The following is a 14598-nucleotide window of genomic DNA, read 5'->3' as shown; positions in this document are numbered from 1 at the left end:
CCAGGTCTTCCAAAAATTTACCAAATCTCCGGATTTCAGAATTTAAAATCAGAAATCCAGATTCTCGGATTTCAACATCCGAATATAGGGTTTAAAATTACGGAATTCTATATTATAATTTAAAAATATCAATTTATTACAAAACACGTGTAGTTATCAAAACTATATTATAGGTCATACATAATACAAAACTAATTCAAGTTATAAAATCCGAAATTCGAATTTAAAGTAAACTCCGGATTTCAGACTTCGAATTCCAAGAATCCGGATTTTCGAACATCGGCAAATTTGGATTATTCTCGTCACTACTGCGTAAACGACCTGTCACGTCTTATACGCAGCCAGGTGAGTGCGATCATTCCTGCCGTCAATCGGTGTGCTCGTACTTTATCGCAAAAACGTAAAAGTGATATTTTTAACATTCGACAGCCGTACATATCAACAATCGTGCAGCGCGAGAAATTAAACGTTGAACGTCGTCCGCAACGACCGAGGAATAAACAATTGATATAACAGTGCATAATTGCTTCGGCGATGATTAATCGAAATGCGGTTTCCGACGTTCTCGCGCGCGGCCGACAATCCACCCATCCCCCCTTTTGATCCCTTCGGCAGGTATTCGTTCGACCCACTGCCGCAGTAGTCGCACACCAGCGGTAAATCGTCTACATACGTCCTTGAGCCCTATTAGTGTTCAGCATTCTATTAAGATTGTCGTGTGGTACTTGCGTTTTCACGTACTTTGTATTTCAAGCTGTCCGTCGCCAGGTTCCCCAGCGATGTAGAATGATCCCATAGCGTTGACGCGTTGTACTTCTGTAAGTCGGTTTCGGAAGATGTGTTCGGAAAACTTTTACCGGTAAAATGACTCCTGTAGGCTATGAAATTCCATTAATTAGTACACCAACGCTCGCGGTACAGCGCGTACACATCCCGTAGCGGGATTACACGGGGAGAACGCAATCTATCGTTCCGTTAGCGAAGAGCAAAAGCGGTATGCGATTAATACTGCCAAATTATTATTGCACGGTTCGTTAAAACGTATAATATAAAATGTATAATTCCATTCTTGCAAAAAAAAAAAAAAACAAACGGGTTTAGCGCAGCAATAAAATTTTAAAGGCCGTACAGGTGGTAACTAAACTGCATCGTAAATTTATTATATAACTATATACGCCAAGCACTTTTTGTCTGTGTTATCGCGTAAAAAAAAAATGCATTCAAGTGCACTTAACATAATTATGTACAGTTAATGTTTGAATCTATTTTCGTCGAGGTGAACGTTTAAACTGCTGGACCATATTGTACAAGAGTTGTGTTCGTCTGCCATTAACGATTATTCAACGAATATAGTGTCAGACCGTATATAAATAATATAAATTTAATTTTTTTTTTTTTTTTTATCGGTTACTATATTTGTATATAAGATAAATATGTAAAAATTATCAAATTCATTACATTTTTCAAGGTTAAACATGCATGTTTTATTTTGTTGATCAAATGGTACCATAAAAATATCCTTTAATCGCGTAATATAACAATATGAAACACAAGGCTTTAGAAATTGATAATAAAATATTTTTTTCTTTTTATTTTACATTCTTTTTTTTTTTTTTGTATTATTTTATTTATGCTTGATAGTTATTATCGTAGCTAAGTTTGTTCTTTTAGATATAACAGTGGATTGATATGTTCTATTGTTTTAATTTTAATTTAAATTCACTATCGATATACGGTAACAGCATACTATATAGTTGTGTAACGTGTAAACTATAAATGTAAAAAATATGCAAGAAACACATACGCGTACGTATGGTAAACCCATGGGCAAGAAAAATAATTAACATTTTAAATATACCCATAATTACGTTTTATAATATTACTTTGTACCGCCTACATTGTCTACATAACCCTTTTGAGCTTGCTTACAATTTGATTTAATATTATTAAGCACACATAATGTAGTGCTTATCTTAAGAATTCTCACCCCAAGTTTAATATGCAAATTATAATATATTATATTTTATTCTAAAGAAAAACTTTTTTTTTTTTTTATATATATTTATGACGTAAGTTTTATTTATTGTTTATTTGAAACACGAAGCGAATTATAACTAGCGGGAAACACGTCATGTTACATTATCATAGTCGTCTTGTATTACTAGTTTCAACGGAATTCGATTAAGACCGTTATATCGTACACACGGTGGAAATTACTTTGGCGGTTACCACGACCAAGAATAAGGGCGCGATGACGACGTGGATCAGCCAACGTTACCGGAACGTTCGATAACCGTTTGAATGTGTACAGTTTTCGATGTGCATCGTCCCGATAAATATGTTTAGCGCTTAACCCCCTCCCCCCCACACACACACACACAAAAACAGTTTATCTCCCTCGTCAGCCTTCCCAATGAAAATATGTACGATAAAATAAAGTCATAAAACATTATTTTTAAAAGAGCTACATCGAAGAATTTATGAAATTTGTAATTTATGTAAATACTTTCGTATTTTCAAAGATTTGTGTTTTAATTTTTTAGATGGACTCTGAACCGTATATAGCTATTTACCTTGTTTACTTATGGTTTATTACCATTTGTTCGTTTTCGTCTAACTGTGATTGTATGTCACGAAAATAATAACAGCTATATCACGTTGTGCGATACGAAAATATTTATGTTTTATTCGAATAAGCTCATTATTTGTTGAATTAACCTTAGCCCCCACTCTGCCCCCTCCCCCACGGAAGTAAGAAGTGCTTAGCGCCGTGGCCGTAACTGACGGAACGCTACGTCACGTCGCAACACGTAACAGTACGATACGATGCGGTGTTACGTGCGAACGTTGCGGGTCCGTTGCTTGATCGTCCGTCGTCGCCGAATTTTTTCGCGTCGCGCACACCAGGAAAACGCGTGCGAACCACGCGAAGAACGCGATTCGTTCGCAGTGCGATCATGACGGGTGGACGCGTCACGCGGTGTCGTTCGTCGCGTTAGGCCGCGGCCACAGTGGCACTGACGTCGGTGAAACTCGCTCGATCGTTTTGTATAAAGTCAATATTGTACAAGCGATCTCTCAGTGTCTCCGACCGCATCGGCCGACGGTCGGATATACCCGTCGGACGAGATTCAAACTCGTTTGTGTTCTTTATCGGCCGATTCGGTCCACGTAATCGATTCAAACACGGAAATTATTATACAATATTACATTTTCATCGTGGACCGCGAGAAATTTTGTAAGTTCGGTCCGTGAAGGGAAAAACTTATGGGACCATAGTAGTAAATCTTCATGCTGTTCCAACAGTCAGTGAAACAATGTATGGAATCCTCCATATTTTTTCTTATCCTTAAAAATGTCGTTCGTGTGATACTTTCGCTCTTTTATTAATAAATATTTAATAGCAGGACTTGTTTCAAAACACAAATATATATATAATATAAATTATAACCTGCACTCGTTGCTTTGAAATGAACAACTGTCGGCCAATTTTATCGGCCGACCGATGTTGGTGCCACTGTGACCGCAACCTTCATGTATTCCATCACATCGTATAGCGTCCCGACCTTCGCGATCGGTGTCCGAGTTCACCCACCGACCATTTGGTGTTTGGAGCGATGATCGCGTGCGACATCCGCGTCCCGTTAAACGACCCCGGTTCGAAGGGAACACGTTTTTTTTTTTTTTATTCATTAATTTAAAACGTTCCTATCCATGGCAATGGATGGGTATGTACAATAAAAACAATATTATCAAGGGAATACGTTTACAATTTGCGTGGGCAACGATACGCTCCGTTACTAAATCCGTTGCTCTCTCATCCAGAACGAAAATAGATTCAAACATCGAAGATTAGAAAATTTAAATTATATTTCAATTACATAACCGTGTTCTATGTTCGAAAAACGTAACGTGCTAAAATTGTTAGCGACGATAGCAGCCATAAATTAAATCATTCCACCTATAAGTTACGGTTATGGATGTGATGTTACAATGGAATTTCCGTACCACAAGTTTGAGAAAAGTATTACAGAACATTTCATAAACAATCAAGTGCTAGTATTTACAGCAATAACATTATGAATAATAATAACAAAAACTCACAAAACAGTAAATTGATTAATTAAATAATGTTTATGACTTAAATTTTATATAAATTATAAAGTTCTCGACTCCAAAACATTCAATTTTATTATGTAGAACTTAAATAATTCATCAAACACTTAAAAAATATAATATTTAACTCTTTTTTTTTTTTTTTTTTACTGAAAAGTGTTAAATGTTTGATTCAGTGGATATAAAATATACAAATACGAACAACGTTAATAATTTAACGAAGTTCCACTATAATAAAACGAATTACATTGAATTGCGAAATTTGTTGCAAGATCAATAGTACAATTTTTAACAAATAAATAACTAACCTTACACGTATAAACTTATAATACAGGCATTTCTATTAGTGAAATTAAGCAACAAAATAGGTGATTAAATATTACGGAATACGATTAATAATTGCTTTTGGTAAGATATATGATACATCTAATTCTATTTATATGCTATTCAATAAAAGCATATTTTAACTACATACAAAAAAATTATAAAAATATTATAACAATACGACTACACTTCTATAATGTAATTCGACTAAAAAGTTAAAAGTTTTATTATTATTAAGTTTGTGATAATTTTTTTTTTATTTTTCTATATTTTTATTGTTTGGTTGGGGATTTGTTGTTATGGTTTTTTCTATATACCTTCGGTAATGATATCGATAGTGTGCGGTCGTTTCGGTCTTTGCAACTGATCCTTTTCAACGCGCGACGCCACTATAGCAGCAAATCATGCGAAGAATGTAAACAAACAGAAACCAAATAGACACAAGAAAGAAAATAGAAACAGGACAGAGTGAAAAAAAATCAACGCACCGAACCAAAATATTACAGTTCTTGACTGTAGTACGAGGACGTGTATACTTACATACAGAATCGGTGTTGGACCGTACGGGCGGACTGCCGAACGACGGATTCCGTTCCGGGGATTTCTCGGGTGACCGTGACGGTGACGGGACATCAGGCGTCCTATGGGGTTGACTGATCTAAAAAAAAAAGAATGACACACACGTAGTGGTAGTGATTCGGTTTGAATACAATCGCGAATTATACTATCTTCTAAGATTTAATGTGGCTTGTTGCGAGCCGAATCGTGGTGATCATTCACCCGAAACATTTGGCCCATGATGCCACCTTGGTGTTGCAACAGGGGCGGATCTAGTTCGGATGGAGTTCAGGTAATTGGTTAACACAAAGTTAAATATTTATTGACAAAATAGACCTCCCGAATACTTCTTATATATTTTAAGTGTGCTGACTATAGGTTGATATTAATACTATACTGGAAAAATGCCAACCCCTCCTCCAAATGACGCCACTGATTTAATTGTATACTATAATAAAGAATTCTATGCTGTAAAACGGAATTCTGCATAAAATAAAATAAATGTTAATGTTTTCAATGATAATTATCTATAAACTTAAGAGCATTATTATTTGATTATATTGTGTTTTTTTGTTACAAGGTACCTGTATACATATATAATCTATTTTCAGCCATAATAAGTGGCCTCTTGAAATATCCTGACCCACAGTTCATTAAATTTGGATCCGCCCTTGTATTGCACCGAAGGTGCTCAAATTTCTCATGTGGTAGCCTCTATTTTGAGACCAAGTCTTGGGTCCTAAGTACACCACGCTAAGTGCGCCTTTGCACGACGAGTTCATTGCCGTCACGGTGGGTGTTCAAAAGAGCGTTCGGAATCTACACTTTATTCAGATATCATAGACATCGAGATCCGTTTATGTGAAACGTCACCCATACGCTATTGTTTCGTTTTTATGTATAAAATATTCACCGTATTTATGTACGGTGAATTTAACCATCGACAGTCAGTCAATTAATAATAAATATGGATATATCCGGTTTTGATATATATGAATTTTGTGGATTTGTCAAATTCGGATTTAGGAAATCCAGATTATTGAATTCGATTTCGCTGTTCAATGATTCATTTTTATATTCACATACATTTTCTGCAGATAAGATAATTGGATACTCAGTCATGATATCATTGTAAATCATAGAGGTATAAAATAATCTCAACAATTTGATAACTCGTCATGGGAACTAATAATAAATTATAAAAAATGTTGTAAACATGATAAGTGTACTGTAATTCATAAAATATAATATTCATTTGTTGTTAAATTTTAATGACAATGAAATAGAATAATTTATTTTACTAGAAATTAAAAATAATTAATAAAAAACACAATAAAAACACATAAATACATAAAAAGCAAATCTATAAATCCGGATTTCCAGAGCCACATAATAATTTGATTCAAATCCGAAATTTAATATCCGGGTAGATGGAAAATTCAGATTTTCAGTTTTCATACCTATCCCTAGTAGGTACAGTGTATATACACACCACACATAATAATACTATCTTACATAATAACATTGAAATCATTTATAAATGTTTTAACGTTATTCACCAGCATGGTATGTGATTTGTATCATACTTTTCGCAATGACATTTTTTCTCATCGATCAGAGCACGTTACGGAAACTTATTTATGGAACACAATAGTTTATGATATTATTCTTTGTATAAAACATATTTCAAACGTTATTTTATACGAATATGACTAAATTTACATTGCTTTTACAGAAAATTGCCCAGAATTGTCGGTTTCAACATCATCATATTAAAAATGTCTATAAAATGGAAAAATGTTTTAAATTCATCCATTTCCAATTATTGGCAAATACGAATCAAAAAAAATTATAATATTTGATACAGTTTAAGAGCTGCTTAGTAATTAGTATGAGTATTTTAATGGGTAAAAATAGTTCCACTATAAATTCTGTTTCTCCGTAATTCTTTGAAAGGTATGTATATAAAGCGTATTATCAATGTAAACACAATTGAATGATTGGTTGGGCTATATAATATGTGTGACGTTAATATGTGAAACATTAATAACCAAAAAAAGTTTTCCCACAACGTCAAATAGTTATTGTTGATGCTGTCAATATCGCGTTGACCGTACTTGTTATATTATCGTAATATTTTCGTAAATACTATTATAAGTTAATATTTATTTAGTTAAAGTGTTTATAGAGTGCAATAAATGTTTAGAATTTAAAATTATTTTGTATCAAACATTTTATAATCATTAACTGAATAATTATCGCTAAATGATTATTCGCAAATAGCCTATTTATTTATCTAAATAAAATTAAAAGTTGATAACAATTATTTTAATCGAGATAATTTAATAGATAACTACCATATTTTATCTAGGTAATTCACTACACTATTGTTTTCTGATCAAGTTCTGATCCTCATCAAGAGGATCATTTTAAATCTACTGAGAGTCATGCAAGTATAAAATTAAATGAAAGTGAATAGCATTAATGCAAATAGTGTTTAATATTAGGAGGAGGAGGTCTGAAACTAAAAGATTTCAAATATACTATGTAGATCAATGTTTAGTTTTTTGGTGGGGAGGTAGGTGTTAAAAATATTATAGGGGGCTAAAACCTCCTACTGTTATTTGCGCCAATAGTGAATTGACATAACGCATTTGACGTTATGTTTCACAGAGAAATACGTATGTATTTTTAAGTTTCACGATTAACTGCAGAAATTGAAAGACCTCGAGCCGTAGTTATTATAGTTCAGAGGAAGTTGCGTGTTTCTACATTTCGAAACGTCTGAGAAATATTATTTTATTTATTTCTTTTTAACATACTTTTTTTTTAAGCAATCTGCTGAAATTAAAACGATGAACTTAAGTGATAAAATAATATACATGCACAGAACACAGAGTGAAGGTCCCTCCTATTAGAACTTTTATTATCTTCAACAAGATAATAATTATGTCACACATGCTTACATTTACATATTTAATTAAATTTTTTTTATTTTATATGTATTCATATGAAAATATCACGAATATGTAACTTCTTTTTAAGGCTTTTTTGATAATTTACTGGTATGGTTATAGATGCAAGTTGAGAAATAAGTGGATTGGGTTTGGTGGTTTAACTAGTTGTTGAAGTGCTTATAATGAAGTTTGACTAAATCAGTGAGAAATATTTAAAAGAGAAATATGTTCTAATGATATTTTATTTAATATTGTATAGCGGCAACTGCAGGGATAATATTTACAAAAAACTTACAAATGTAATGTGATGTAGTAGAAGTCGACTAATCTTTATTAGTCCACCACTTTGAATTTATTATTCAACATACCTTGTATACCATATATTTAGGTAAGCATATAGCATTCAACGTGTACGTCATTCGAATCGCCTGACGACGTGTATTATAACTGATGTTATGATATTATAACTCGTATTGCGCCAAGATAGTTCTACCAGAAAAGGAGCAGAGAAAGAGAGAGAATGCTTTCGGTTAATATTAAAGTTATATTGAAAGTACAATACAAATCTGTTTTTTATGATAATTATATGGAATGAATGCATTAAACACGAACACGTTTTATACATAATAATAATATTTTCGGTATTTTTTGCATTCGTTGGAAACTATTGCCTTTTTATTTTTATTTCTTATTTATTTTCATTTTTTTTTTTTTTTTTTTTTTTTTTGTTGATATTCAGCACCTAATAGTCAAAACTTGACAATATTTTTAACTTTTTGTTTTATTCTTTGGATTTACGCAGTGTCATGACATAAACAAGAACTGATTATGATGCATATATAATTATACCTTTATCGTACACCATTTTCACGATTTCTTTGTTTTTCATCCAGCAAATATATAAAATATATTATATGTATATATATTTATCGTCAGCATAGATTTTATAGAGGCACGCATAGGGGATTTACGGGTTTTATGTGTCTCTCTTCAAATCCTTCGATCTTTATGACGGAATTGTTTTACGACTTACGCGGTCGACCGAACAATAGGAAATTACTTTAGAGGAGGCAAACGCAATAGATAGAAGACAAAAAAAAAAAATAAGAACGACCCATTAACAGTTCACTAGTGCGTTATTAACATAAAAACAATTATGCATTTTATACCACCAAAACAGCATTACTCCAAATGTCTCTATTAATACGTGCACATAATAATATTGTTGGTACACCTAGATTGAATAGCACTATATTTCCCCACTCTCAGAATAATTTTGTTTGAATTTTATCGCGTTTTATTTAAACATAAAATATTTTAATTTTATGTGTGTAACTGTCACCGAATGAATTGTTTTGCAATATTATTCGAGTTCCAGTGTTTAATTATTTTTCAAAATCATCTATGTGTATATTATATATCTTGATTTTTTTTCTTTAGTTCACAATAATAGACGTCTATCTCTTCATAGTGTTACGCCAAAGAAAATATTTTTAAGTACTTTTCAGCCATTAAAAAGTAACAATGTAACAAATACATTATTTTTTCCTCTCAGAAATACACGAAAAAAAAAAAAAAAATCAAAAATCAAATTCAAACCTTAATTTCATAATTTTTTTTAAGTTCTTTGTCAGAAATAGTTTTAACTGTAACACGAATTCACTAACTTAATATTTAGCTGTACAGTTTACGTTATGATTTTTTTTCCTCAAACTCTTTAATTATTATAATATTACATAGAAGTTAAAGTTTTTACGTTCAAGGTTATAACTCATTACTAAAAACTTTAAGCCCCATAGAAATAAAATGTATGCTGACCAAATAAACATTTTACATTTAAAGTTAACTAAAAGTTTTTGGTATTATACAAAAAGAAAATCCGTGATCATATAATATTATCAAATACTATATTTCAAAATAATACTTTATTATTCAACTTGAATACCGGTGACAGGTTTTGGAAAAAAAATAAGTGGAAAATATAAAAAAATAAATAAACCCGAGATTCAATTCCTACTACGATGGAGAGGTGTACTTTTACGTTTTTCAATCATTAAAAAAACATTAAAGGAACGAGAATAAGATTAAAAAAACGTTTGATAAATATTATAATAATCATTATTTGTAACTTAATATCGATCAATACTAGGAGACCAACAAATCTAATAGCCGATTTCCCTCTTCAAATTCATCATTATTTAATAATATCTTATCCGAAGAAACATTGTTTTTATAACAATACGTAATGTTGGCCATACACGCTATGATCTACTGGAGAGGTCTACCTGTACAGGCAAAACGTGAAACTTGGTATTAATTAAAAAATCTTAACAAAAATAATAATAAAATAACAATCATACCTATTTTTGTGAAATTTAAACGTTTTTTCTTCGTTAACGAACTAATATTTTCCATCCGATAACAGCTTTTTATCTTTCACTAATTAGTGAACTAAAAATTGAAATAAATATACGATCTTATTTCTTTCAGTAAGTTATTTATTTTCAAATTATAAATCGAAATTTTTACCGTATAAAAGCCTTTTTTTATCGCGGATAACTATCAGAAAACGAAATATTTTGGAATCAATTATAACATATATTTTTTTGTCCATGTTCCGTAAATATTTATTTAGGATCCAGCCATTTTTTCTTCATTATGAATTACTCTGTTAATAACTATACAATAACTATTTTTTGATGAGTTTTCTATTATAACGCTAACTTTTAGATTTAGTTCTATCATAAATTCAGGAAACGTGTTAATATATTAGTTTAAAATGCTTCGTGTATTTGAATACCAAAAAAAACCTCACATAAAATTCAAACTTAGGCAAGTGGCCAACAAAAAAATAAATAAAAAATACCAACAATTTAATATTTAATTTCTTTATACTCAGGAAATCACTTTTAAAACGCCAATAACCTTTATCGATTATGTGTTATAAAACGGAAAACTTGTGACTTCACAAGTATTAACAAGTCACGAAGAACACGTAGTATTATTACGTTCTTGTTATCAAATAATAAAATTAATAAAAAGTTATTGAAACAATAATTATGTTATGTTTATGTTAATTAAAATCGCATAATTTAGCGCACGTGCATTACCTACATAATAGCGACTAGTAGTGTTTTTCATAGAACAGCTGTTCCGGGCACTTCGTAAAAGTTAAATATCAATTTAATTTTGGCACTTTACTTGCATGATAGATTGTAGATGAAATAATTTATCATATTTTTTCTATTACTATAGTTTTCACTCGGGGATTTCATATAGGTTATTATCTTCTTCACTACCTTTAACGTCCTTAAGTTTTTCTCTGCTCAGGCCAATGGCCAAACCAAATCATCAGGTAGATAAAACCGAATTTTATGCAGGAGGGGGATACATTAGTAAAAAACGAAATAGTGCATAACTGCATAGTTGCACATATGCACATTTAATACTTGTTTGGAAGGTCTAGGGAGAACAATGCCGCCCCCTCGTGGCTACGGGTCTGTCCCATTTACGTTGTTCCGTTGGCGCATAGCGATAGTGTTGTTGAAACAAATATAAAACGAAAACCGCTCGTTTACAGTCATCGTCGGATACAAATTACAAACACACACGTGTTAATCGAACCAAAGGTCCATAAGTTAAAGAAGCCGTACGATTGCATTTACATCTTATGCCGAATCCGTGAAATCACTGATCTCATAAAATCGGTGATGATTCAGACGATTTCAATACGTCAGCAACGCCGTTGTCGAATTCGTAATCTCGGCCATATGGCTACCGGATCTTACGAACAAGGCAACACATCCGATTGCCGATCCCACGCAATACGTCCCTGCGGCCACCGAATACGTGAATCCGAAAACTTCACGAACTCGACCGAAACATACGTACGCCGAATGCTATGTTATACGGTTACATAACATACAGAGCAGATTTGCTACTCGTTTTCGTTTGCATAATTTTCGCGTATTGTGCGTGTGTTAATGGACTGACCGACAGTCGATCGAAATAAATTCTATCGTGTAAAATCCCGAACGCTCATCCGTAACGTTCAATGCTTTCATCCGAAGGACATCACCAGCACGTGGTGCACTTTCGTTACGATGTACTCTTAGGAAAGTGGATGGAAAACGCACTTGGGTTTCGGGCCGGGTGATGAGCGGCTGAGGGCTGGTGGTCTCGTCTTCGATACGGGCCGTCGTCGTCGACGTGATGATGCTTTCGGCCGCAGCGGTTTTCAAACTGAAAAAATCATCTCAGACCTCAGAAACAACGTAAATAACATTAGGTATATGTTGTGCAGTACCCCGCAGTGCTTCTCAAACTTTTTCGCGAGGTGCCACTCCCCCATTTAATTTAACACAAATCTGATATCTGCCCCCAGATCTAAAGATCTAAACATTTATTCGTCGTCAAAATCGTCAAAATAATAGAGAATATTTGTTTTCTAACCGTGTATATAATACGAGAAACAATTACATCCATTGTACACGTCATTAATATAAAAAGTGTTTGGGAAACACTGCAGGACGAGGCGCAAAATCGCGTGTTGCGATATAACATATAAAGGTATATTTATATATATATATAGGGTGTGCGTGCGTAAAAGACACTATGTCGACGACTTGCCTCAAGGAATCCGGGGCTTTGGGGGTAGATGGTGTTTTCAGGTGCGTGCTACTGCTCTCCTCGTCGAATTCGTCGTCGTGCGGTAGTGGCGTTAGTCGGCCGGACTGCCTTGCGTTGCGACCGCGGAACGAACTCATCCGCAATGATTGTCGAAACGACTGTCTAGCCCTGTCGACTGAAACACCACAGAAAGAAATGAGATATTTCAAAACCTTTACTCGGCAGGACGCGTATACAGGTACACGGAGACCAAGTCGACGGAAGAAAAAAATGTGTACGCAAAAACGATGTGTTACGGTACATTACGTATGAACTAGGAGAGGATGAAGGCGATCGGTCTTTGAACACGCCAAAAAACAAACAAATACACACGTACACTAAATACATCAAAACGTGCATATACACCGCGTAAAACGAAGCGTTTATAATCATTACATTTACTCAGTCTAGATGCCGGGTCTGGTTGTTCGACAGGTGACGGGGGAGATGTCAGATCTTCAAAGTTGATGATGTACAAACATATGTCATCCACTTCGCTCTTGACGGGGGCGATGACCTCACTGCACAGGAATTTTGAGCCTGAAATCAAAAGAGAAAAAAAAATGTAGCCGTTACCATTAACTTTATAATATTTTTATTTTTATATTATAAAATAAATGCCGTTACTGTCGATTTTCTTTTAAACGCATATACGCAAATATCAAAGATAGTACGCATGAAACCGTATTACATAAACGTATATTACAGGCTACAATGTTTTTTGGCCACTAAACTCTTGGCACGACCTTAAAGGTCACGAACATAAATTTCAATACGACCTTTTCGTGGTGCATCAAACTCGTCTGAGGAGAACAGAACAATAAAAATAAAATAGTTTTTAATGTTGATAACTGGCTTGTTTCGTTTATCGAAGTTTGGCAAAAAATACTGCGACGCTTCTTTTTTTCGACGATAAATTCGAACATTTCCAATGCGGTATTTCAGATATTGGCTATCGTAAATTCATTACGTGAATGGCTCAGAATGTAAACCGTCAACATTTAAATCGAATAAAAAGAAATAACAATTTTTGATTTCATGTCTCTTTTTATTATTGATATAAAAAAGCTTGCTGGACACACATTTATTATTTTGAGATCATTAAATTTCATATAGAGATTTACTCGCCATTGTAAAAATCAATATTAAACTTAACATATTCACAGTCAAAAATTAATTACTTTATACGTGATTTGACAATATGTGTCGAATTTTATTTAATTTAGTTTATAAAAACCATCCATAATTTATGATTAATATTTAGATATTAAACTGGGACATTTTAAGAACTTTATACAATTTATATTTGTATCCAACTAAAAGTTGTAGATATCTATATATCTTATAACATCAATTTTACACTTGTCAACGTAAATTCTTTATGTCCACTGTTATTTTTTAGATAAAATCAACAATAAGTTCTTGAAAATAACATTTTTCTAACGTGATTTAATTAAGAGTATGAACGTTGACAAAAGTAATGTCATAATTTCGGTGCCTAAGAAATAAGATGAAGGAAGAAACTAAAACGTGGAATAGTTTTTACTATATATATGTAGTTAGTTTAATAAATTCGTTTATTAAATAATAAAATAACTAATATTGTTTTTTTATCAAGCAAATGAAAAATTGTAACCAAACTCAAACCTAAAATCAAATCTCCAATTTAAGAGAAACTATGAAATGCTAAAACTATACAAATAATGCGAGTATCAAATATTTATAATTAACCGCTGTTTAAAAGGGTGCGATTGGCCACAGGTATTTAACATAATAAATCAATTAAATTACTATGTATACATATATTCGTACTCAATTACCAACTACATTTTCCCTGTTACAACTGTTGGGCGTTTTATGTGCAGATTATAATTTATACCATTGAAATGTGCGTGTACACGTGTTGTGTGCTTGTATATGGGTGCGGGTTTTATTTACTTGTTTGCGTGTGCGTGTGTGTGTGACAAAAGTGACC

General features: G+C 32.8%; 1 protein-coding gene across 7 annotated transcripts in view; it reads right to left on the bottom strand.

Annotated features, from left to right (window-relative positions):
- LOC112680945 (potassium voltage-gated channel subfamily H member 2) overlaps nt 1-14598 on the bottom strand; it is a 156138-nt gene that overhangs the window by 64060 nt on the left and 77480 nt on the right. For 5 of the 7 annotated variants that reach the window (XM_025551201.1, XM_025551232.1, XM_025551184.1 and 2 more), the window contains exons 3-8: nt 13020-13163; nt 12585-12759; nt 12092-12197; nt 4981-5098; nt 4758-4829; nt 742-878 (exon numbers count right to left, since the gene is read on the bottom strand). In XM_025551201.1, the coding sequence (XP_025406986.1) occupies nt 742-878; nt 4758-4829; nt 4981-5098; nt 12092-12197; nt 12585-12759; nt 13020-13163 (752 nt within the window). The remainder of the gene's footprint in view (nt 1-741; nt 879-4757; nt 4830-4980; nt 5099-12091; nt 12198-12584; nt 12760-13019; nt 13164-14598) is intronic. The other 2 variants (XM_025551194.1, XM_025551219.1) reach the window with 2 other exon arrangements.

This window comes from Sipha flava, unplaced genomic scaffold, assembly GCF_003268045.1.
Source record: "Sipha flava isolate LNK unplaced genomic scaffold, YSA_version1 101_pilon_pilon, whole genome shotgun sequence".
NCBI classification, from domain to species: Eukaryota; Metazoa; Arthropoda; class Insecta; order Hemiptera; family Aphididae; genus Sipha; species Sipha flava.
Note: the sequence above shows the minus strand (reverse complement) of the source record. Positions and strands in the feature narration are given on the sequence as shown.